Source organism: Aythya ferina, assembly GCF_964211825.1.
Source record: "Aythya ferina genome assembly, chromosome: 8".
Taxonomy (NCBI): Eukaryota; Metazoa; Chordata; class Aves; order Anseriformes; family Anatidae; genus Aythya; species Aythya ferina.
This window is the reverse complement of record NC_140304.1, coordinates 6,387,661-6,414,900: the sequence shown is the minus strand read 5'-3', so window position 1 is coordinate 6,414,900 and position 27,240 is coordinate 6,387,661. Positions and strand designations below refer to the sequence as shown.

At 37.7% G+C, this 27,240-nt stretch overlaps 1 protein-coding gene across 25 annotated transcripts in view; it reads left to right on the top strand.

Moving 5' to 3' along the window:
* Positions 1-27,240, top strand: part of LOC311441013 (uncharacterized protein) — a 291,658-nt gene that overhangs the window by 191,773 nt on the left and 72,645 nt on the right. For 19 of the 25 annotated variants that reach the window (XR_014695720.1, XR_014695721.1, XR_014695722.1 and 16 more), the window contains 2 exons: positions 5,246-5,358; positions 7,951-8,047. Coding sequence is in view for 2 of the 25 variants with exons in the window: in XM_084528641.1 (XP_084384767.1) it covers positions 7,970-8,047; positions 22,494-22,530 (115 nt within the window). In the remaining 23 variants the exon portion in view is untranslated. Of the gene's footprint in view, positions 1-3,920; positions 4,030-5,245; positions 5,359-7,950; positions 8,048-22,493; positions 22,531-27,240 lie in introns of all 25 variants that reach the window. The other 6 variants (XR_014695718.1, XR_014695719.1, XR_014695735.1 and 3 more) reach the window with 2 other exon arrangements.

The window sequence follows — 27,240 nt, the reverse complement described above, 5'->3', positions numbered from 1 at the left end:
TTCATCTCTTAAATCTGCTCAGCTTTAGTGACCAAACAAGAGCTTTGCAACTGTTTTGTTTGATATTTCCATTAAGTTAGTGGCTTTCCAACTTTGTTGTGGAATAAAAGTCAGGAGATCTGACTGCATGCATTGTTCTTTTTCAAGAGACTAGATTTTAATTCTGCAAAAGTCCTGTGACATTACTATCTTTCAGCATCCTTGTCATTAAAGTGTGGCAGGAAGAGAAGGAATAGGAAAGAAACACAAAGGGCAACTGCGATCTGAAGATTTCCCTGGGGAAGATGAGCAAGGTACTATTTGGGCTGCCAGAAGGTGAAATCAGAGGAATGTCTCTGTTTTAAGTATGTTGGGAATGCTTTAATTCTGTCATCATCAGCCAGATGGAAAACATGCTGACAGGCTTGGAACTACCACTGACAGAATCAAAGGGCATTGGGGTCACAGTGTGATTAGCTGGCACAACAAGGGCACCTTTGATAACTAGCTGTTTTTGGTAGTTTAGTGCATTAATTGGTGTGAAGAACACTTTGGTATTAGTATTATGGTGTATATATGTACATATATATATAATTCTGCTGGAATGCTGTTTTTAGAATGTTAGGGCTGCTCTTTTTAGTACAGAGTCTTAGGGTAACATTATGTTGTGCAACTATCCAGATGGGTGGAACTATACAGAATTATTTGTCTTTTAATGCATAAAGGAAAACATATCACAAAAATTACTAAATTCATGGTGTGTTCTGCAATGATCCAATACTGTGTACTACCACCTTTATATTTTTGTGAAGGAGATGGTTGTTGTTTTTTTTTTGATGATATTTCAATTGTTCTTGTTATTTTGTGGGCTTTCTTTTTGAGCTGCCCTAATACCAAGCTCTTTTACCTTTTCCTCGGTCTATAGACACTCCAGGGAATATTCAGTTTCACAACAACGCATATGCTTCCCTAGCTGTACAGAGGAAGAAGCTGTGCATTATGATCTCTTTTCAAAAGTCTGTGTGTTTGATCATGTAACGAGGTCAAAGTGTTCTTCACACATACTTTTATGGTGTTATGTCAATGACCTGATATGCCCTAGAAGAGAGAAGCAGGTGGTTAACCATTTAGTAGTTCTCTGTGTATATATGTAGCAAGAGATTACAGTCAGTCACCATATTATTAAAAGAGTCTCAACTGATCATTCAGGTATTTTATTTGTGCATGAAAACACGACTGGAACATTTGTAGCTATCTTTCCCTAGACGTCCTCCTTGGGTCTCACTTCTGGCAGAGAGAAGGGTTTCAGCCCTTGGGCTTAGGGCAGTGATATTTCTAGCCAATTTATCCCACCTTTCCTTTTTTGTTTAGATGTAGAGCTTAGGGATATGGTTTAGTGGGGACTGCTCGCGTTAGGTCAGAGGTTGGACTCGATGATCTTGAGGTCTCTTCCAACCTAGAAATTCTGTGATTCCTTACAGAAAGATGGTTCAACCATTTTGACACCACTGTTAGTTTGCTTAACTAATCCTTTAATCCTATTCATAGTTTCTGTTAGAGGGTGAGGTCCTGATAATCCCTTTGGGCAAATTTACTTTCTTTTTATTCTCTCAGCTGGTGTTCAGGCCTTGCTGAGTGGTTGCTAGCCATAAAAATATAGTAAATTTCTAGCTAATTACAGGGCACTAATTGAAGGACTTTTCACTTCAGATTTTACTTTTTCTGTCACTGGTTATGAACTCAACAAGTCATTCTGCACGGATTCATTGTGCCTTGTCCCATAAACCATAAACTTTTGTCTCTAATTAAAGGAGTGGAATCTATACCTTTAGAAAAAGCTTGGAAATGTCTTTACAGAGAGAAAGCAAAGTATCAGAACTACAGGGTTTTAGAAGAGGCCATATTTATATATCATATTACTACTTTGTTGACATTAGATCCTATTTAAGTAAATGTCCCCTGCTTCTTAGAGAACTTAGTATCTTCTTAGCTGCTTTATATTCTGAATCTTGAAATTATCTGACTTAAAATAATGTAATAGAAGAAATGTTGTCTTTGCTTTGATTATTTGTAACAATATCAGATCACAACTTGGAAATGCTGTCATATGCATTGTTCAATCAACACCGTTAAGGGAGGAAGGCGAGTAAATAGTTGAATGGGATAACTATTCATACCAGGTCTGTCAATGACCGAGTAATTACAAGCTCAGGGGCTGTGATGTTCCTTTAGCAAAAGTTTACTGTAATCTTCTGAGAGGCAAATTTGGAGAAGCAGATTTTTTATTTTTTATTATTTATTTATTTATTTATTTATTTATTTATTTATTTATTTTTCCCTAAATGTGGCTCTTCTTTAAAAATACTTTATTTCAACAAGACCTTATTTTTTTTGAGGTAACCGTTGTCTTAGCAGGTTCTGGAGGAAGGACTGAGCCTTAAAAGTAACAGTTTAAGGACTGAGCAACTCTGCTGAATAATATGCTGCCTGCAGATATCCTACTGAAGAACAGAAATTTCACAGAAGAAAGAATGAAACATTTTCCAGGGCAAACAGAGACTTTGCACTAGGAAGCTAGAGGCTCTGCCTCCCTGGCAGACAAGCAAGGAGCCCCTTATCTGTGTCCTTTTCTGTCAGGAGGGACAAGAACTCTCCCAACAGGCAAGGTCTGGCCACTGAAACACATGCTCTGTTTTTCAGCAAATGCATTGTAAAACTACAAGCTTTGCTCTTTTCCCTGTTTCAAGCATGCAGGCTATTGCAGTATTACATTTATTGCAATTTTGCTGTCTTGGCAAAGAACTTTAAAGTGTTTGCATGCCTCAGTGGATCAGTGATAGACTAAATGATATGTAACAACAGTAAATGTTTCTTTCTGCACTGCAGTCATGTTTCATAGGTATCATGCTGGAAAAAGAGATCAGTGTTTGAATCTACTCTGGTAGATCAGTGCTGATACACTGTACTTGAGGCAGGCAGCTCATACCTTTAGTACAGGAAGCCAGGGGAAGGCCTGGAAGGTTTTGCATGACCATTCTCCCAAGGGAGTTTTTCTATTGCCTGGAAAAAATAGCCTGCGCTTATAACTATGATGGCAGAGGATTTCATTGACAGGAGCTATGTTTGGATGTGCTAAGAGTGCCTGGCTGTGCTCCCCACTCCTCTCACTCCAAGCTGTTGACAGCTCAGCTTCAGGTGATCTAATAAAATGATGTTGCAACGATGGTGTGGAAGTCTCCTGCACTTTTGAAGTAACTGGGATCCAAAGATGCTAAGTCATCACAACGTCCTGAAACTCTTAAACTGAATGCACTCGGAAATCAGTGTGAGTTTTCTGGATAGCATTAGTGGATGTAAGGCATAAGAAAAAGAAATCAGAAAGTATATTTTGGAAAAGCCATACACCTGCTGAAACACTTTCTATATACGCCTGGAGCAGTGCATTCCCCATCTGTAAAACTTATCTTATTAGAACAAACAGCTGGTTAATGGAGACAGAAATGTATTTTTCCAAATGGGCACTAATGCAAATGAAAAAAAGCATTGGTTTATTAAGAACAAAACTACCCATTTCTCTAGACATATGTGTACATTGCTATAGCATCAGAGGAACTTAGAGAGAAACAAGTAAATATGTAATGCTGCTGAGCTATGAAAAATAATTGATATATATATATACTTTTGAAAGCTATGAAGAGTTATCTCAAAACTACATAAAAAGTTTGATCTTCACGTACCTTTTTCTAATACATTTTTTTTCTTAATTATTATTATTATTTTTTTCTGATTTCAGATTATGGTTTATGAGTTTTGTAGCTTGAAATCTTAAGGCAATTTGACAACAAAAATAATGCAGACAAGGAAATTGGAACTGTCAAAGTGCATTGACCCTGGCACAGAAAAGGCCATAAAACACTAATAAATTGCAACTGTTTTCACAGTGAAGGTCATACTGAAAGCCCCAAAGTAGCAGTTACTTCAACGACTGGGGTCTCCCTCATCTGGGTTGGGACTACTGGGCACCAAAGAAAGTCTGACAAAGGAGATGAGGTTGTATTCTCCATGCTTGGATAAAGGTTCCTTCTTTTCCATTCCTGTCTCACAGATCAAAGAAACCAGCTCAGCATATGGCAACTCAATAACTTTGCATGCATGACTGTAGTGTTGTAAAACTATAAAACTATCCCAAGAATGTTACACAATGTAATTTCTGATTTAGGCTTTTTTTTTTTTTTTAAGGGGAAGTCAAATCGTTAAAAATGTATGTATATTCTGTAGTAATATGGTCAACAACACTATCAGGTTACTATGATGTCATCACTTAAAATACTCAAAATACTCAGTTCTTGTGCAACACATGGAAGAGGAATTATTGTCCTTTATGAGTTCATTCAAATTGCTTGTTGGATGAGAAAGCATGTACTTATAACACACAGAAGAGGCTTCTGAAAGTTTGAGGACTTCAATCTGTGGCATCTTTTGGTAACAGCAGATGGAGATCAGATACAGTGGAGAGAACTTTGTTGTTAACTACCTAAATTTCATTAAATTCAACTTTAACTAAATTAAACATTCACTTGACTTCATCCACAGGCAAAAACGTATCACATTCCAGGCTAGCCCTATATCATAACTGTCACAGGGCTGGCATCGAAGGCGATGCATGGATTAGGGGTGGGAATATTTTCTGCTTGTGTGTCAGGCATTACCCTTGATTTTAATTGCATGTAAGACATGACAGCTCCACGGGAATGCTGCTGAGGGGGTGGAACAGTGAGTATCCCACAGTGTTGACTGGGGACAACTCACTGTAGTGTGGTCAGTCTATGCTTTCAAGTCTTTATTTCTACTCATGGAGACAAATGGAAGATTGCAGCTTCAGAATATGAAATGTCCTTTGTAAGGGGACAATGCAGATCCAAACACTGTCTACAGAGACACCTACTTCAGAGACACATACTTCAGGGAAGTGGGGAGAGAATAACTGCTTAATTATAGACACTAATAAACACATCAGCAGGGGAACATGGAGTTCATTGCAAGGAAGTGTCACTACAATACAATCTACATACATTAATTGCTAGGTAATACTTTGAAGTTATGCAGAAACACTAAACAAAACACAAACATGTTGTAGCCTTTTAAAGAGAACTTCAAGACCTATGACACCTCATGGAAAATTCTGACAAACACTGTTTAGAAGTGAATGTGCCTCTATTCTGTATTTTTTTTATTATTATTAATATATATATTTTTTTATTGTTAGGGCTACTTTAAAGGAACTGCAGCCTTAGTTCTCTGGTGTCCTGTTTTCAGAAGTATACATATAAATTTATGCACAGACAATCCAAAATGCATGTGAGAGCTGTGATTGTTCAGGTAAGCTGTTATATATGTTGATTTTCAGAATTTTTAGTGAAGAGGTGACATATTTAAATTTATATGCATTATCTGTTCTTTGCAGTTTTCCCCTCTCTTATCATAATCTTCTCAACTATACTTATGCTATATCCTATGCACAAACATTGTGTGTCCTAATAGACACAATGTCATTAGCACTAAGCAACATTTCCACCAGTTTAAGCTTCTGGATGTTTCTCAGATCTCATTTGAAGAACATATGGAAATCATCCTACAACTAGCTGTGTTTTTTGGATGTGAATTTCTAAAGAAATTGAAGTTCTCTGTTTGAAACTTGGCAGGGGGTGGAGTGGGGAGTTTAAGGAGAAACGGAATATAATAAAACATAAGGAAAGACACTTATCAAAAATCTGTGTGATCTGGTTTCTATGTTTCCCTGTTCTAATTCAGAGTTTCTTTTTTCTTTCTTTTTTTTTTTTTTTTTTTTTTTTTAATTGAAGCAAATCCTTTAATTCACTATTTTTTGTCCTTTTAGTTGACCTCACTAGTGTTGTGTGCATCAATAGGAGTGCCTTCTCCAAAACTCATTAACGTGGTTGTTGACTGGATGCAGTCCAATCATGTTAATCACCATTATTCTTCAAGACTGTCAGACTACTCAAGTCATCTAAATGTGAATTTCATGTCTGAGAATTGATGTGTTCCTTATTTATACCATGCACCTTACTAGAAACTACAATACGCTTAGCTTAAAAATCTGCTATAAAAAATTAATAAAGATAAAGAAATCTCTTTAATACTGACAAAGACTCACCTGCTACTTGCTTATAAACTGGAATTAGAATTAGAGTGTTGTCTGCACCTTTCTTATCAAGATGATAGTAAATTCAAAAGAATATCAACTTCTTGCTATACTATGTCTCCTCTTTGACTCTTAACACAGGCATATTAAAGAGAAATATAACTTTTTTTTTTTTTTTTTTTTTTATGTGATTGCATCAGAAGAAAAGATATAGTATGATTGATGCCAGTGGGGTTTGACAAATAGCAACTCTACAGAAATTATACAAAAATTTCCTTCCATATTTCCTCTCAACTGTTCTGCCACTTTGATGAAATGATAATCTCTCTAATCCATTTCTCCAGCTACAAAAGTATTTCAGAAACATACCCTTCCCTGCAGTTATTACTATGACGGAACATTTATTATCCAGCAAATGAGGTATCACACCCTCTGATAATTCTCCTGAAAAAAAAAAAAAAAGGAATAACTGCCCTCTATTGGGCATATTAATGATCAATTGAAATATCAAAAAATGTTTTGTATATTCTGCATAAGACAATGCAGACTATTTCACTGATCAATATCCATTGCAGAAATATTTCAAATCTTGTAGGGATAAAATTCTGCATTGTGCTGAAGGGTGGCTTGACATGCCACTTATGCCCTAAACCATCAAGGTTATGGATTGTGAAGCTGTGAATTACCATTTTCATGTGCCTGAGTCCTGGTCAGTTTTGCCTTGAAAAATGTCTTAATGCACCAAATGATTGTGGCTTCTTCACTGAGTGTTCCAGGGCCCTTGCAGAAACACAGCTGAAAAGAAATGTGATGCAAAAATCACCAGCAGGCTTTATAGAAAGTCAGCCCTTGTTTAGCTGTTTGCTTTATTTTAAAAAATATATATTAAAAGGGGTAAGAACATATGGGAACTCTAAACCCACCAGAATACTTTAAACATCTTTTTTGGTTTTGTTTAGTCAGCTTAAAAAGATATAGGTGAAACTCAAGGTATTCAGCAGAGAACAGAGAAATTAGTTATTTTTATTTTTTATTTTTTTTTCCTACTTTTGAACATTTTTTTTTTTTTTTTTTTTTTTACTAAAATTGCTTAATAGTAAGGTAAGAAAATACTTGCTGCATGGTGTGGGTTGTTTGCTGGTCTTTAATCTCATTTTATTTTACGTGTACCTGATATATATGTTTGTGTGCATGTTTATATATCTGTGTGCGTGTACCTGTTATATGCAAATACATTAAAGTGTAGAGCAGGTACTATTTACTTACTTTGACCAATTTCTTTAGTGGTTTCCTTACAATATTATTTTATTATAGCCACATTATTTCTACCCTCTGCAAGTAGTTTCAGAACTTTCTAGCATTTGTGACACTGTGTAACTAAGGAAACCTTAGTGAATTAGTGTTCTAAGAGAAGTTCTTAAGCACAGTTGACTATCACCTTGAAAGAAGAATTTTTGAATAGTAATGATTCTTAAAAATCATATTAGTAGATTCCCTTCCTTGCTGTGGATGATCTTTAAAAAACAAATTCCAGTTATGTAGACAAAACAGTTTTGTTAAACATACAAAAAGTTAATATAGAATGTAAGTTAATACAAGTAAGAGTAATTTATCTATATTTACATTTTGCTGTTGCATTTTCTCTCTGAGTGCTAAACAAAACAGCTATTTCTTTGCTTGCTTCTTCAGTTGAGGCAATAGTTTACATGACTACTTATATTTTGCATTCTTATTAAGAATTTAATGTTGCCTCAACCAGTATGAACTATCTTGCTTTTCATGCTAACAAATATTTAACACTTTTACAGGATTATTCTGTATGTATGTATGTATGGCTGGAAGCAAGACCTGTTCCTGAGGAAGTGTTTTATTCAGCAAGCTTTGTGCAACTTGAGCTTTTTCCAGGTAAAGAATTTGCTTTCATGATTCCTAAAACCCGCTTTCTCTGCTAAATGTTACCTGTTTATATAGAGTAAGTGACCTAAGAAAAGCCTGCTGAGTCAAAAGCACTCCATCCTAATGCCATTTTTGATAATGGAAGAAAACCTAAAAAAGCAGTCAGGATTGGATCAGGCTTAGCTGGTAATACCAAGAATAGATATTTTATGTGAGTACTTTTTATTTAGTGGAAAAAAATTATCTCAAATCCAAATAGTTACCATAGTAACTTGTGTTATGGTATATTATTTATGGACATATTGCAACATACTATACATAATGCCTTACTTTTTTCAGAATGTATGTTTCTGGTTGTTCGTGCAACATTTTCATGGCTGAGTGAAAATGCCAGTTCTTTTTATTTGCAGCAAGCTTACATATCTCTCCACTCTCCAAAAACAAACAAACAAACAAACAAACAAACAAAAAAACAACAAAAAAAAAACGGAATGATACATTTTTGAAATCACTTGAAAAAAAAAAAATCATGTTTTTTTTTTTTTTTTTTTATTATTTATTGTTTTCAGATAACCAGTGTAAAGCGGTAAAGCAGTACTAATAATTTATTTTTTTTCTCACCCCGCCATCTTGGGTGGGTGAGGTGTCGGAATGGCTTTGCGGTCACAAGTAATATATTCCAGATCTGCTGATAGAAGGAAAGGGCTCTTCGTTAAGAATAGAAAAGAAAAGAAAAACAACAACGATAACAAAAACAAGCAAACAAACAAACAAAAACAAAAACACAAATAGAACCTCTAAAAAGAAAGCAAATAAGAGTATCGGATGACTGGCTCTACCATAGCTTTTCATGTAGAAAATATCACAGTGCAGTATTTAAATACATGCTTTTTAATAGTGTTACTTACCCGGTGAACATGCAAATTAGTCTACAAAAGGCAGACTAATTTGTTACCCTGTGTTTATGAATTTACAAACTCATTTTAGTCTTCAAGGCTTATCTTCAGACATGTATTTACCACAGTAGCTGTTCACATTTTGAGCTATAGAGGATACCCAACTGTTTAAAAAAAATAAAAAAATTGGTCACCTAAGTTTGAAAACACCCACCAGGAACAAAACCAGGTTTTCTGTTCTTTTCAATTTTTACAGAAATATTGTTTTATAAAACATTAAGATAGCTGTTAATATAACTGCATTCAGATGAATGCTGTTGAGTCAAAGGGAACAGCATAAGAAACTGTAGATTGCGTTCTGAAATACCTTTTTCTTTTTTTTTTTTTGTTTGAAAAAAAAGTGCACCACATTGAATATTTGGGTATAAGTATTTAGTTACTTTAATGATAAAGCTTACTTAGCATTCAGTATTCTTCTGCACTGTCTATTATACACGGCAAGTTTTTTCAAGTGAAGTATTGCTGCCAACAAATGCCACTTCTTCACAAACACAAGCTTATCTTTATGCTTGTCATTTTCATCATCTTGTATCTGTAACTATTTCTGAATACAGTTTATGTCATTTACACATAATCTGCATGACACTTAAATACTATAAATCATGCATACATAACATTGCTGATGCAAATTTACACCTGCAATTACCTATACTTGCAAGCTATCGTTATTTTAAGGCCTTGGAGATTTACTGAAGATGACCCAAGTGTCATATATATTCTAATTATTTTCCCATAAGTTGAACCCACTTTGTCCATTTTCTACATGCAAACTCTATTCTGTCCTATACTTTTTCTGAAAGGTCATTACAATGTATTAAAAGAAAGATTAGGTAAAAAATCTACACTGATGAAATAGAAATATTACATACCTAAAGAGCATTTGTCAGCAGCCTTCTGTGATGCATTTTTTTTCCCGCTGTGAATGGACTTTTATGAAGGTATATTAATAACTGGTTGAAAATAACCCTCTACAATTTACTATCTGGATGATACAGTTAGCCACTAACCAACTAAAATGGTTGTTTTCCCTATGTATTTTATTTCCACCAGTATTTACCTGGATCCTGGTACATTCTGCTGATAAATACTCTTGTAACTTTCCAATTTTCTATTGCAAAAGAAATGTGCAGTAATCACACACCAAGGAATACTAGAAAACCTCTAGACAAAAAGCCTACCAATGCAATGGTTGTGGATGTAATCATCTGAGATTTTTCCACTGTGCATATTTTTGTAGGGATGAATTCCATCCCTCCCTGAGTTACAGGTAGGGATGGAATTTTGCCCATCTGATGTATGATCATTGACTCAGTTTCTCTGCTAGAAAGTCTAATAATTGCCGAGATGGAGGAGAGAAAGCCTTTGTTGTGATCCAGGATTCCTTTGTTGAATTTTCTCTATATAATAATACAGAAGTTAACAATTATAGCAAGGAAAGTCTTCTCGCAGTGGCTATGTATTTTCTTCAAAGCAAATTCTGATGATTGAATAAATATGGTCTGGGTACTGTGCATATATTTGGAACATGATCTGAGAGCTCGTGCATTATGACATAGATTTTTACTTCCAATGTATTGAAACATACTCTAGTAGGATCCTTAAAATGCAAACTTCTCATTGCCGTGCTGGTGTATGTATTGCTACTTTCTTTAATGTTTGCTCCTCCTCCCCTACCTACAGTCTTTGAAGCAAGAGATTTTCTGCAGCCAGCTTATATGGTTCATAGTGATTCTGAAGCTGGCAATAGCTGCATTTATTTAGAATGTGTAGCAGGCAATAAAAACTCTTAAGAGCCATCTTAGAGAATGGTATTGCCAGCTGGTGTCTTTTATTTTTTTCCTGTACTGATGGTCTTTACTTATTTTGAACGCAGCTGTTTTCTATGTGATGAGGAAAAAAATGGTGAGAGTAACATCACTGACTTATTTGATATTTCATCTTAATAGCTTATTAAATGTTGAGGGAAATAAAGTGAGCAGAAGAATTAAAAAGGGGGAAAAGAGCAAGAAAGAATAGTTGAAAGGGTTGAGAAGAAATCCATTCACCCCCACCTTATTAATATCAGCACTTAACACACACCAAAACAAACAGAAAATTACACACTGGGTTTCAAATGCAACAAATGGAAATAGAGATCGTTAGGAATTGACAAATGAAAACTATTTTGGCTGTACATGTATATCAATTTGCAGTTGATATCTGACACCTGATACCTTTGTTTCTATACTCAAGAATAAACCACCTGCAAAGAACTTTGATTTTTAAAAGAAAGTTAACTTATATGGTACTTGTGCTTTTAAGGACATAGGCTTTCTTGTTGTTGCAACAGAATTCTTGAGCTTCACTGACACAAGTTTTTCCAAAGCGATACTGTTCTCCTCAGCATAAGTAATAAATGAGGAATATTCTCCTTTCAATTTAACAAATAAAGCTTAAAAGTAAAGTTACACTGTAATTGAAAACATTACACTGAGCATATTGAATTTAATGAGTCTCTAATACCTTGGTTCTAGTCCACTTCAGTAAGGAACTGGAGATGCCTGAGAGTTTGTAGAAATCTCACTGAAGACTCTTTGAAACTGCAATTTGGTCGTGTTTAAAGGACACTTATGCAAAAAAGATTGCAGACTGTGTTCAAGACAGCACATGCATTCTGAAATGAAACTTTATAGAATTGCTCAGCAGCTGGTGTACAATCTGAAAAAGATTCTTTCTTTTATTAGAAACACATAATGTTGTCATTCTCATTACTGCCAGAAAAGGTTATGCCCATATGAAGGAAAGAGAGGGAAGGAAAGAAGCTGGGAAGTTTCTCAGTTTTCTGCTTCTGTGAAATAATGTGACTTAAAGAAAACCAAAATTATTGTTTGTTACATTAAAGAATGTACCTTCTGTATTTTGGTTTATCTGCTTCCAAAACAGTTTGGAAGATTTTGGACTTGTGAAGGTTTTGTTTTGTTTTCTCAAGACTTGATCTGCTCATTGAAAATAATTAGTTGAATGCTTGTCTATGGAATTTTCTTATGTTTGGAGGTGGGGGATGAAACCAACAAACCCAAACTCTAAACCTCGGAGCTTGAACATTTAAGTTTAATTTTAATTAGTTGTGGAGTTCTACTTTTGTGTTTATCTTGACCTATTTGGTAGGTGAAAGCAAGTATAGCTTCACTGACCTCAACTTTGCAGCCTTAGATTCTGTTTACAAATATAGACTACAATTAAAATATGAAAACATGCCAGTAAAATATATACCTTTAAATTCTAAATAGGCAAATATAATTTTTTTTTGTTTTTCTCATTTCTTCTTAACTCTTCACAGTTTCCTGTATTCAGTGTCCAATAGATTAAGGTCAATGTATATTTTTGTGTTATATGTCTAGCTATGCCATTATAAAATCATGAAGAGTATTTCCAAGGAGGTGCCTCCGATGACATGCAGAGCAGTTCATTTTATGATCTTGATACTAAATGAGCAAACTGTAATATAGATAAAATCATGTTTATCCCATATAGACTCATTTTACATGGAGTTAATCAACCTCACCAGACTTGACATACACCTTCCTCATTCCAGTTGAACTGTCACTAACCTTCACAAACATTAAGATTAGCACCAGTACCGGTATTCTGAGGGCTAAATCACATTTACGTAGGAAACACCTTTATTTTCTCTGACACATGAAGGCAATCTAGCCTTTTAGCATGGGGTGCATAAACATGCTGTGCTACAAGGATTCAGGAAGAGAGAGAGAGACAAGGGTGAAGATGCAACCACGAGCTTGCCAGGCTGTATTCCCAGGAAAGCTGTGATCAGGAGTGGATAGAAAGCACCGCTAAGGTATTCTTTCTTCAAGGTTGTCAGGCACTTTCTGTGCTCTAATCAGGTACGATTACTCATGCTCCTTCCTCTTGTTATGCAGTCTCAAGATCCGTAATCAAACTCCTAAAGTTCACATATAATCCCAAGTTAAGTTATTTCAAATGCTACTATCTTAATTTCACACTATTACCAGTTTCTGTAGTTGCAGCTATCTTCCATTCTGTTGCAGTTCATGCTGCAGTTAAAATTGGGCCCAAGCAGTTCAAATACAGGTGACTTCACTTAGTCACTTAGTTCTAATTTAGCTACCTAGATAAGTGACTATTAATATTAATCACCCAACTAATCAACATATTTTCAGGGTGTCTAAACGTGGATGGCAAATAGAATCTTTCTTCCCAAAGGCAAATGAGTTAGAGTATTTTGGCCAAGAATGTGAAATCATAAAGCCACGTTGCCTTCTTTGGTGCAGTGATGCTAAATTAGAGAGATGGGAGATGAAATTCTGTGACCTTTTAAAAAACAGGCAATTTCAGTTGCAGAAAAATCTGCATAAATGATTTTTTGTACAATTGCACAACTAAAACTGTGTGAATGGATTAACATTGATATTACCATTTCCATGCATGTTCCCTGCATTACCACAGATTAACTTTACTACTGATCTGCTGAAACATTTTGGCAAATCTGAGTGTTAATCGTGATATTTTTCATATTCTACCTTTAGTAGATAAAATGAAGTGTCATGTTAAATAAAATAATAAAATATGTATTCTAAGCTGTTGGTAACAGCATCAACAATGTATTAGGAACCAACCCCAGGAAGGACTGATTTCTGTGTCATCTACTTTAATGTGAATCTGAAGTAAGCCATTTAAAGGTAAGGGGTAAGTTAATATAGTTAAGTCAGTGTAAAATTGGCATGAAAAGAAGATGAAGATGTAATACTGTGTTGCTGGTTCGCATCAAAATACAAATCTTTTAAATGCAAAAAATTCTCATGACTGCTGCACAGCACCTGTTTCTTATTCTCTGGTTCTGTTCAAACTACCACTGGGACATCTTTGTATTTTGTGTATCTTGAATATTCATGTCAGGGGACTGAAAATATCTGAGTGCTAGAAATTCAAAAGGGTTAGCAGTTCTTAGGAGTTATCTCAGGAGTTCTGAATGTCTAAATTTCCCATGGTATTCCCAGTATGTGCAAGTATATTTGGTTAGCCAACTATGTATAGTGATTCAATATGTCTGTTCTTCATTGCCTTCTGCAGAGAGTGGCATGGAAAAGTGTTAAATGTTAGGTTGTAGTGGATATATATGAAATCACAAAACAGTAAGAACAGTAAGATTTAAATTAATCTTTTTTTTTTTTTTTTTTTTTTCCTCCAACATGAGAAAGGACAAGCTCCTGCATATCTGACTGCAGATTTGGTGCTTTTTAAATCCTGGTTAACTTGATTGTGTGTACATACCTACATATGGCCAGTTAAGAAAGGAAGCAAAACCTCTGTTGTAAGGCACCGTGTGACTCTTGCAGGTTCCACCTGCTGCAGAGGACTGCCCTGCACCTCTACACACGTGGCTGGTTATGGACCACCCTCATCTTTGGCTCCTCGCCTATGGGAGTTGGGGAGGGCCATGACTGTGCCCATGCCTCCGGCCTGTGGCCTGGCAGTGGAGATCTTGCGGGGCAGTGGGTGGAATCTGCTTTCTTCATCTCAAAATGGCTGCTGCAGCTCCCAGAAACTGCAGCCCATGAGGAGATTTTAATACAGCATCTACATACAGTCCCTCAGATGAGGGCTATATATCCATGCTGCTGTTTGACACTTCTGTACCCTGATGCAGACTGTTCTAGTTCCAGTAATTTGTTAGTAGGTTAGTGGTCTGGATGGACTGTTTAAAAAATGCTTCATAATAGTGTTGCATAGCTCACATCTTTGCTTCCTGTTTCAGTGTATCATGATTACAATTCTAATTAGTTTATTTTAATCACAATCAATACCCCAAGGAGAAGTATCAGACAGCTAATATGATTTATTACATATTCCAGGAGCATTTGTCTTAGATTTGGCATTTCTGCTATCTATCTCCAGACTGCCCCTGCCTGCTTGACAGCAGCCTGTCAGTGCAGTTATGATTGCTGTATGCAGTGACTTTAACTGCCAGCTTTTCCTGCAGACTTGGAGAGCGATCAGTCTGCACTGTAATTACAGCAACATAGCATAACTTAACACTTGCCTATGGCCCTGTCAATGATGAAAGGGTGTCGTATCAATACCTATTGCAAATCAGAGATGTATCATCTAAGTACATCAATATATTGTACCATCAATACAGAAGACAAAAAGTAAACAGTGGGGGCCAGCTTCATGCATACTTTATTCTCTTTTGAAGCTTTTCTCGTAAGGTTGATGTTTTACAAATAGCTCTGCAGGAAGATCAAGAGCTATCTTTGTAACCTTAAGTATTCTTGAAGGTACCTTAAGTACTGAAGTAGTGGTAAAGAACTCCAATAATGCTAAGGATTTTCATAAACTCTCTTTCAAATCTGTGAAGGCAAAGGTCAGATGAGGTTGTGGTTTATTATTATTAATGAATATAGGAACATGAGAAGATATTAAGGTTTCATTCAAAACACATAATATTTTACAGCTGACTTTCAAGGCATCTTTTTCTGAACCTCTAGTATGGGTGACTTGACCCTGGTTTTATTGATTAAACTTTTATTCTTCCCCAATGAATAATTTAAGTTATGAGCAGTAGTCTGGCATGATTAGCAGGAGCCTACAGGAGGTTTTAAAGTAATGCACAGTATGCTCCTCCTTCTGTATTATGCTGGTCTGATTAGGTTGAAAACTTTGTGTGCAGCACAGTAACTTGCTTAGCAACTCTCTTTTGTGAACTTCCCACTAAAATGCCAAAATCTTTACTCTCTGATGCAGGAAGAGTTGTTTGGAGTTTGACTCCCCAAATGGGGGCGGACCCCCTGCCCTGTCCCCGTCGGGCAGAGGGAGGGGATCTGGGAGCTGAGGAGGAATGGAAACAGGTCCCTGCTCGACATCGCAGGCGATGCTCTCCCCTTCCGGCCCCACCTTCCCAGGTGCCCTTACACAACAGGTTTGAGGCCCTAGAGATTGAGAGGCCGGTGTGTGAGGAAGAGGTAGCAAATGTTCCCAGGAGGATGCCTGGAGCGAGGAGGTCGACTCCGCGCCTCAGGACTGCCTCCACCAAAAAAGACAGGAGGGTTATTGTTGTTGGTGACTCGATTCTTAGGGGAACAGAGGGCCCTATTTGTCGGCCGGACCCTACCCGTAGGGAAGTCTGCTGTCTCCCTGGGGCCAGGGTCAGGGACGTTGCCAGGAAGCTTCCTAACCTGGTACGCCCCTCTGACTATTACCCCCTTTTGATAGTCCAGGCGGGCAGTGATAACATCGAAGAGAGAAGCCTCAAGGCTATCAAAAGGGACTTTAGGGGGCTGGGTCGGTTAGTGGATGGAGCGGGAGTGCAGGTGGTGTTTTCGTCCATCCCTATGGTGGCAGGGAGGAGTTCAGAGAGGACACAGAAAGCCCACCTGTTAAACACGTGGCTCCGGGGCTGGTGCCAACGCAGAAATCTTGGGTTTTTTGATCATGGGGCACTTTACTCAGCACCTGGCCTGATGGCCGCAGACGGGTCCCTATCTTTTAGGGGAAAAAGGATCCTGGGCCAGGAACTGGCAGGGCTCATTGAGAGGGCTTTAAACTAGGTAGGAAGGGGGATGGGGCTGAGGCTAGGATTGTTGGGGCTGTGCCAGGGGGAACAATGGCAAGGCCGGAGGATAAGGCAATGGCCCAGCTGAAGTGCATCTACACCAATGCACGCAGCATGGGTAACAAACAGGAGGAGCTGGAAGCCATCGTGCGGCAGGCAGGCTACGACTTGGTTGCCATCACGGAGACGTGGTGGGACCAGTCTCATGACTGGAGTGCTGCAATGCCTGGCTATAAGCTCTATAGAAGGGACAGGCAGCATAGAAGGGGTGGTGGTGTGGCTCTCTATATTAGAGAGTCTTTCGAGGCTGTAGAACTCGAGGTTGGGAATGACAAGGTCGAGTCCCTTTGGGTTAGGATCGGCAGGGACAACAAGGCTAGTGTCCTGGTTGGGGTCTGCTATAGACCGCCGAACCAGGATGAGGAGACGGATGAGGAATTCTACAGGCAGCTGACAGAGGTTGCAAAATCATCAGCTCTTGTACTCGTGGGGGACTTCAACTTCCCTGACATATCCTGGAAGCACAACACAGCCCTGAGAAAGCAGTCTAGGAGGTTTCTGGAGAGCGTGGAAGATAGCTTCCTGACGCAGCTGGTTAGTGAGCCTACCAGGGGAGGTGCCCCGCTAGACCTTCTCTTCGCAAACAGAGAAGGACTGGTGGAGGACGTGATCGTCGGGAGCTGTCTAGGGCAGAGTGACCACGCAATGGTGGAGTTCACTATTCTTGGCGAGGCCAGGAAGGGGACCAGTAAAACCGCTGTATTGGACTTTCGGAGGGCTGACTTTGAGCTGCTCAGGACATTGGTTGGTGGAGTCCCTTGGGAGGCGGTTCTGAAGGGCAGAGGGGTCCAGGAAGGCTGGGCGCTCTTCAAGAGGGAAGTCTTAATGGCGCAGGAACGGTCTGTTCCCACGTGCCCAAAGACGAGCTGGCGGGGAAGAAGACCGGCCTGGCTCAACAGAGAATTGTGGCTTGATCTTAGGAGGAAAAAGAGGGTTTATAAGCTTTGGAAAAGTGGGCAGGCCACTAAGGAGGACTTTAAAGAAGTAGCGAGGCTGTGCAGGGACAAAATTAGGAAGGCCAAAGCTCATCTGGAGCTCAATCTGGCTACTGCCGTTAAAGATAACAAAAAACGTTTCTATAAATACATCAACACAAAAAGGAGGACTAAGGAGAATCTCCATCCTTTACTGGATGCGGGGGCAGACATAGTTACAAGAGCTGAGGAAAAGGCGGAGGTGCTCAATGCCTTCTTTGCCTCAGTCTTTAGCGGCAATACCGGATGTTCTCTGGATACCCAGTACCCTGAGCTGGTGGAAGGGGATGGGGAGCAGGATGTGGCCCTCATTATCCATGAAGAACTGGTTGGTGACCTACTACGGCACTTAGATGTGCACAAGTCGATGGGGCCAGATGGGATCCACCCAAGGGTACTGAGGGAACTGGCAGAGGAGCTGGCCAAGCCGCTGTCCATCATTTATCAACAGTCCTGGCTATCGGGGGAGGTCCCAATCGACTGGCGGCTAGCAAACGTGACGCCCATCTACAAGAAGGGCCGGAGGGCAGACCCAGGAAACTACAGGCCTGTCAGTTTGACCTCAGTGCCAGGAAAGCTCATGGAGCAGATCCTCCTGAGAGTCATCATGCAGCACTTGAAGGGGAAGCAGGCGATCAGGCCCAGTCAGCATGGCTTTATGAAAGGCAGGTCATGCCTGACGAACCTGATCTCCTTCTATGACAGAGTGATGCGCTGGGTGGATGAGGGAAAGGCTGTGGATGTGGTCTACCTTGACTTCAGCAAGGCTTTTGACACCGTCTCCCACAGCATTCTCCTCAAGAAACTGGCTGCTCTTGGCTTGGACTGGCGCACGCTTCGTTGGGTTAGAAACTGGCTGGATAGCCGGGCCCAAAGAGTCGTGGTGAATGGAGCCAAGTCCAGTTGGAGGCCAGTCACTAGTGGCGTCCCCCAGGGCTCGGTGCTGGGGCCGGTCCTCTTTAATATCTTCATCGATGATCTGGACGAGGGCATCGAGTGCACCCTCAGTAAGTTCGCAGATGACACCAAGTTAGGTGCGTGTGTCGATCTGCTTGAGGGTAGGAAAGCTCTGCAGGAGGATCTGGATAGGCTGGACCGATGGGCTGAGGTCAACTGCATGAAGTTTAACAAGGCCAAGTGCCGGGTCCTGCACCTGGGGCGCAATAACCCCAAGCAGAGCTACAGGCTGGGAGAGGAATGGTTGGAAAGCTGCCAGGCAGAGAAGGACCTGGGAGTGATGGTGGACAGTCGGCTGAATATGAGCCAGCAGTGTGCTCAGGTGGCCAAGAAGGCCAACGGCATCCTGGCTTGTATTAGGAACAGCGTGACCAGCAGGGCTAGGGAGGTGATCGTCCCCCTGTACTCAGCTCTGGTGAGGCCGCACCTCGAGTACTGTGTTCAGTTTTGGGCCCCTCGCTACAAGAAGGACATCGAGGTGCTTGAGCGGGTGCAGAGAAGGGCGACGAAGCTGGTGAGGGGCCTGGAGAACAAGTCCTACGAGGAGCGGCTGAGGGAGCTGGGCTTGTTCAGCCTGGAGAAGAGGAGGCTCAGGGGTGACCTTATTGCTCTTTACAGATACCTTAAAGGAGGCTGTAGAGAGGTGGGGGTTGGCCTGTTCTCCCACGTGCCTGGTGACAGGACGAGGGGGAATGGGCTTAAGTTGAGCCAGGGGAGTTTTAGGCTAGATGTTAGGAAGAACTTCTTTACAGAAAGGGTTGTGAGGCATTGGAACAGGCTGCCCAGGGAAGTGGTTGAGTCACCATCCCTGGAAGTCTTCAAAAGACGCTTAGATGTAGAGCTTAGGGATATGGTTTAGTGGAGGGCTGTTAGCGTTAGGTTGGAGGTTGGACTCGATGACCTTGAGGTCTCTTCCAACCTAGAAAATTCTGTGATTCTGTGATTCTGTTTTGTTTCCCTACTTGTGAAGACAGTTTCCACCTTTGGTGCAGATTGTGTCCATGGTTTCACTGCTCTACCACAGGGACATCAGCTGTGCTACATCAGCATGACCACGCAACGTGTGTCAACCTTGTCAGATGAGGAAAAGGCCAAGGCTTCTAGCTTACTCAGAACACTGTTGCAATAAGTCCATGTCAAGACAGGGAATTTTTATGCAGGTGACTTATGTAAATCTGTATTATAACCCGCATAGAGCAAAAGACCAATATCCAGACTTAAAATTTGGCTCCGACTTTGGTTCTGGGATGCTGTGCTGGTGAACACTTAATTTTTTTACATGTAATGGTTTTAATATTCAAAGGTTTTGTCCTTAGATGTTTTTTTGGGTTGCACTGATATACCAGAGCATTAGTTTGTCAGTACTGAAGACAGCTTACTACATGTAAGAGACAGAGATATGTCTCTTACATGTAGTAACCTCATACAGGTGGTATGGACTGGAAAACAGTAACAAATTGTGAATGATATTTAGAGGTTTGACTGGAAATAAATAAATAAATAAATAAGACAGCAACAAAAACACATAAACTGCATCAAACTAGGGAAAAGGGCCAAAATAGTTTTGTTGGCTCTCCAGAGAGCAGGTATTTTTAACTACAGTCTTGCATTAGCTAGCTTGATAGTAATAATCCCTATGGTGAAGCTGCACAAAGCAAACCTCTTACTGGTGGCTTGCGATTCTTGAGTTTGTTGTGGCTGTATCATTTGTGCACAGCCACTCAGATTATAGAGCTAGGAAAGCAAAGAGCATGCCTACCTCAGGTGTGCTTGGTCCCCCAGCCGCAAGAAGGAGGGGAAGAAGGAGAAAAAATAGTTCCTTGGAAGTTTAATACTGTTAGTACAGGGAGCAATCATGTATCTTTATTTTATTTTATTTTATTTTATTTTATTTTATTTTATTTTATTTTATTTTATTTTATTTTATTTTATTTTATTTTATTTTTTTATTTTGACCTATGATTGTATTTCTTCAATATTTTGTAAATGCTTCATTTAGAAAAAACTTTTGAAATATTTTATTATTTTTTTCCCTAATGAAATGGAAATATATATTTAATAAAAGTATATATTTAATGAAAATATAGTGCATTTTTCTGCAAGCTGTTTAATGCACTGGCATATTTCAAGCATTAGAATTTGGCAGTTACCATATGGATGTAGTTTTAACTCAGTCTTAAGTAGCAGCTTGCTAAATATTTTAGGCATTTTTAGATCTTGTAGTTATTTTGGGGTAAAATCTGCCATAGCACAATCCCATTTCAAGGGGAAGTTATAAGGGTAATCCCAATCTTAACATTTCAGAATTGATCTGAAGATGGGGTCGGGCAATATGCTTCAATGAATCTTTCCTGGAAAGAAGAGATGTTATTAATAAAGGAGGAATTGTATTATGTGAAACTTAAAATAGGATAATCCTATTGCTATCCACCTAAATGGCATGTCCACATCTCCCAAACTTTGTATCACCTATAGTATCACCAGTATCCTGTTTACAAGGTTAGAACTATAACTAAAATTTCCATCAAATTTTCAGTAAAATGTGAAAATTGAAATGTGAACTCAGACGCTTTATATTATTTTAACAGGTGATTTGACATACATGTACATGCTAGTTAGTCTAGTGGGTGTATATGGGGATGAGGATTGTGCCTTAAGTGGATCATAATCACAGCTGATGCCAGGCATTACAGGGCTGATGAAACCAAAAGTTGAGCAGTCTTCTGTCAAAAGTTGAAAGCAGTCTTCTGGCCATACTGTTGCTAGTGATGCTTCATAAATTAGGGCATGTAGTAACAGGACAAGGGGCAGTGGCTTCAAACTAAAAGAGGGTAAATTTAGATTAGATATAAGGAAGAAATTCTTCACTCTGAAGGTGTTGAGGCACTGGCACAGGCTGTCCAGAGAAGCTGTGGATGTCCCATACCTGAAGGTGTTCAAGGCCAGGCTGTATGATGCGGTGAGCAGCCTGGTCTGGTGGGAGGTGTCCCTGCTCATGACAGAGGTGGTGGAACTAGGTGTTTTTTAATGTCTCTTCCAACCTACACCGTTATATGAGATTCTGTGACAAAATAGTTAGCAGAGCTTACCAACTCAGTCTTTTTAACAAGCTATTGTTTACAATCCAGGCCTTTACAATCCAATCTATATATAAAGGTGGTCTAAAACCTCCTAACAACTGTTATTCTTTAATTTTTATAAAGGAAGAATGTGTCTTTTATAAATTTCAGGCTAATCCCACATCTCAGCACTGAAGGGTAAGTTTTGCACGTAACAATAAACATTTTAGTGTTTCTTTTTAAACCTTGGCAGACCTACACGAAAAATTTATCAGTCGTTTAGAGAAATAGCAGGAGCCCTTCTTTCATTAAGAACCTGGCTTTTGTGAATTGCTGTTCATTTTTATCAATGATCTACAGTCACAGTGAAAATGCTTAAAGAATAGAAAATAAAATACAATGCAAAGATAAAAAAAAAAAAGTGTTTTATGGATGAATTTGCTCTTGTGATATTGGCTGTTATGTATATATAGTTTTTTTTTTTTTTTTTTTTTTTTAATCTTTAATGCTGAAATAGACTATAAGTACATTTGTATGTTGAAGCTGTAAAAAATGATCTCTTCAAAATGATTTGGTAGTATTTTACTACATTTACATCTACTCAGTCTGTAGAAAAGACAAAGGAACAAATTCTGTGCTGCTTTTAGTTAATACAGTTCTAGTAGATGAGACTGAGGAGCAAAATGCAGTTTAAATGTAAGATATTGGAAGATTTTTTCCTAGGAATTACATGGAAATGGATAGAAAATCATAACTTCAACTGTAGATAACTTCACCTTTTCCTAGACGTTTGAGAATTTGGATGCAAATTAAAAGTGGGGCAGTTAAACTTTGAGGATGAATGCTAATATCTAAAATGTGTTTATTTTTATGCAGGAATTCAGTTCTGGTGTGATGTTTCTACATATTTATGGTAAGGGCACCAATTTCTAATTAAAATGCTTGAAGCTAAAAATACCAGCAGCGTCTGTAGGTTCCCTACCACGGCTGGGGACTCATTCCACTTTTGGTGAATATGTGAATTTCTGGCCAGTGTCAGCTGAGATTAATGATTGTTCTGCATTATAGACAGTGTTAATTAGCGTTCATTTCTTTGCTTTATTTTCTCATGTTGTCACTTGATACAAGGAACTAGTAAAGTTTTCAAGGATTTCAGGGTAATATGATTAAAGATTCCAGTGTCCTACATCTAAAAAGTAATGTTGCAACACTTGCATGCATTTATTGTATTTTTTTTTTTTTCTTCTAATAATTTAATTAACAAAGATTTGAAAATGTTATGGGTAAAATACAAAGTTTGTTTCAACTTGATCTATGATTTCAGCCTTATTTTTTTCAGGGCCCTTATTAAAAACAAGTCAAAATTCTGGGATTACTTTTGGGGTTCTCTCTGGTTTTGTTGCATGGAATTTATTCCATTTTGTTGCCTTGGGTATTTCTTTCCCCTATAAAATGTTTAGAATAATATCTGTTTGAAGAATTATTGTTTTGTTTCCATGATTTAACCTGAAATTAGGTGAAAAATGTTTAATATATTCACTGTTATGGTTTTTGTTTGCTTGTTTTTAAAGCAAATCATCCATTTAAACAGCTAACGCTATAGTTTCAGGTTATCTTGGTAGTTGTGTTCTTTTTTGCCTGCAGGCTTGCTCAGGATGTCCTCATCATAGTGACATCACCATATTACTTCTGAGTCCACCTACCACATTAATAATGTTCCTAATGACCTGACATTCTCCTTGAGAATTCTGTAAAACTTGTGTTTTCCAGATACGTTTAGGCATTTGCATAGTCTTTTGGTATACAAAACCGGTTCAGAAAGTAGAGGTGTTATACAGCCTTAAATTGTATTGCATTGCATGTTGCCGTTTCCTAATATCCTGTGAGCTTATATGTAAAAAAACTATGATTCCTTTAAACTGGAATATTACAGCGATCATCAGCAATATTATTTGAGAAGCCTTTGTAAAAACTCTGCATGTGACTTCTGTTATCAGCCCCCTTGCATCAGATTGTGTAATATGGTGAAAGTTGTTCTTGTTTGCTACAGCTGGGAAATGGTTGTAGACTAATCAGAGGACATTAATGAGGCATGATTATAAATACATTATCATTATTTGCATAACAATGTTATATTTAATGTAGGATGTAATGGCACATGGAATTCCCAATACATGTGACTGTTCTCTGCCAGGAAGTGTTGACCTGACAGAATTAAAATATATCAAAAGAAAATGATATGTTTGATGGAAGTGTGTTACAGGTTAGAGTTTCATCAATGTTTTACTTTTTTAAAAAATCAGAGTATCAAATCAATTCTGCTCATTATATGTCAGTGTACCCAGAAGTTTTTTTCTCCTCTAACAAAATGATCTTATTTGACTATTTCTTAAGCAAACCCTTTGCCACAATCTATGACCATCTCTCTTACGCTAAAGCAAACCTTTTTCTCTGTTAATAAATGGTTCTTTTACAATTTGAAAGAAAATTTTAATTGATATTCTAAGATTAAAACAATGAGTATTTTCATAGAGTGTTTCAGACAGAAAATGAATTTGTATTTTTCCTAATGTTAGAACTATCCTATCTGATCTAAGATAAATTTTCTAGACAGAATGGATTGATAAATGTAGCTGCTTAAAACCTCTTTGGTATAAGTAAGATTATTAATACTAAAACTGTGTCCATTCGTTCCAGAGTGAGGTAACACTAACTGCTCTCTCTTAAGAATTATAAGTCATTCTACCTATGTGCATCTGTCAGGCTCTATTGGTCCAAAACTTCTTTGCCCTTGGCTATCTTTGTTTTCTTTCTCTAGTGATTCTTATATGGTGTTTGGTTGTTGGTTTTGTTGTTGTTTGTTTGTTTAAAAGAAATATATATTTTCTTTCAAGGTTGTTTGTTTCCTGGCTTTTTTTTTTTTTTTTCCTGATGCTGATAGCTTCCCATCAAATGTCTAAACTTACATCAGCTGATTTATTTTTTGGAAGCCATAATAGGAAATACAGAAATAATTTGTTAAGTAATGATCTCTCTTGTTTATTTTAGGTGCTCTATATCCTTGAAAATCCTTAAGATATAACATCAATTCCTTCTGCTCCTATCTGTGAACATTTTCTCTAATCATCTAATACTAATTATATTGCAGAAACTGTAGATTGGGCAAAGCCTTGCTAGAACTGAAAATCATGTAGTAAAATTAAGTGGTACAATTAAGCTCAACCATTAGAAATGATAGCCAATTACATTATCTGATTTATATTATTATGGAGAAGAAACAGTAACACATCATCATTTGAATAAATACATACATAGTTAAACATTATGAAGAAATAAAAATTATGAGCTCTTTATAATCCTGGGATTCTAATACATTAAAAAATTTAGTCCAGCTTATCTAAGAAAAATTTAAGATTTACCGTATTAATAATTTAAACATTCTCAATTTTGAATATAATGTGTAGAGATAGATTAAAAAAAAATGTAGCAGTCTTACTGTGTACGTGTATGAAACTGATTATAATAGAAGTCAACCTAATTAAGTTATATAATGCACATGAAAACAGATGGAAGTGAAAAAAAAGAATCTTGATTTGTTGTTGCATAAATTTAATCTCTTGAGCTAATCAATGGTGGTTTCGAATGTAGGATTATCTATGATAAAATTGCTTATAAGTCTGGATATGGGTTATATGTTAAAATGTTGATGGGATGTGTAATTGAAACTCTCCTCCACTATTCCTATCTGCAGTGGCTCCTACAGGTCACTGGAAGATGCATTAATTAGTGAAGTCTCAGCTGAGGGCATGGGAGACTGTATTTTTATTTTTTAAACTTTATTGTTGAACCTAATTCCTCTGGGAAAAGACTTCTGGGGACTCTCCTGAGAGTTTTTTGGCTAAATTATTTCAGCAGCCTACAGGCTTCTGCAACACTGATAATGCCCTTTGGGAACAGAGTTTTCAGCATTGCTTGTGTTGAATTTTGTGAAATAGAAGGGACAAGAATGAAGAGAAGCTGTGACTTTCAGAAATTTCTTGTGTAACCATCAAGGTTTCTGAGAATTTTTTTTTGAAATGATTTATATTTTAATATAAATATAATTTTTATTTTTTAAATTTAATTTTAAAATAAATTTTTTATATATTTCCATCATGGAATATCAATTTCAGATGCATTGTATAAGTTTTCTTTGACTATGATATCATCTGACGTAATAGTTGTTAGGGTGGGCCCCCATCAGCCATGCAATCATGGTGCATGAACCTCTTTGCCTTACTTCCCTTTCTGTAAAATTCAGTTAGGAACAGTGATTTGTTTTATAGAAGATTGGTAGGATAAATTAACTTTTAAAATGCAGATGTACATTGTTAAATTAAGGACAAGAAATGCTTATATCCTGTTATTTAAGAAATTTGAATGTAGATGATACCTTCAGAAGTGCATATAGCTTTTCAGAGTCAAAGATCAGCATGATTTGATTTTAGTGCACCTAAAATTCATTGTAAATTTGTTTGTCCTCTCTGTTGTTCTGTCTAAATGTTTTCTAAAGGTAGGGAATGATGGACTTGTTTAGATGGTAGCATAGAAAAATGAGAAAGCTTGTGGCAGGGAGGGTTGTCTTAGTCTGTTGCATAGAACAGTATTCATAATATATACTACTACTAATAAAAATATCAGTAATATAAATTATTAGTTTCTGTGTTGCCTGGATGTCAGTGGAGCTTTCTAAATACTAGAGTATTTGCTGCTGCACAGGGCGGGTGTTATATTTGAGTGAAAGAGAGGGTATGTTTTTTTCAATAGGAATAACACATTAATATTTCTCCAGTTTCAGGGTGTGGAAGTTTTTTGTAATTAGGTTATTAATGCTCCCTCTTAAAAAGTAGTTTTGTTAGCTCCAAACACCCACAGGGTGTAGTGCCTGAGGGGTTTCATCACTAACATCACTCTTCAGGACCAAGGAAGAAGGACCCACAAATGTTCTTAATGCCAGCAAGGACTGTGTCCCGATTCCTCTTTGAACTGTCTGTACCTGGCAAATAATTTTGATAACTTGTAGAGCTGACAGACATCTAACACGAACAGAGTTTTTCCTTTCACGGTTATAAGTTAGAAAGAAACTGAACGTCAAAATCATTAGTAGGTTCAAATGTTTTATTACTGTAAATTGTACCCTCACAGTGGATAAATCCAATGTCATTAATATTTAGAAATCTGTGAGTAAGCTGCATGATGCTATATGAAGAAAGTGGTTTGTAAACACTCATTATATGGTAAGAAAGGGGTGTATAAAATACTTTTTATTCATGTTAACTGACAGATCATTTTCAGGGTTTTCCTTGAAGCAATAGCAACAAAAGTTGTCTGCTGTCTGTTGTATAGAACTGTAATATGCTTTCCTTATGGTCACTTGTTTTGATTGAAGAGGAATTGCCAGAGCTGAGAGGGCATAATGAATGTTATTACAAGGAGGGTTTTAAGCACAAGGAAAAGAGTAAAAAATAAAGTCCTTATGTGAGCCCTTAGTACGTGAGGTCTGCCTCTTACTTTTACAACAGCTGAGTGAGCGTACATGAGAGCCATTTATAATGTGTATTGCTGTGTGTCTGCTCTGATTGCA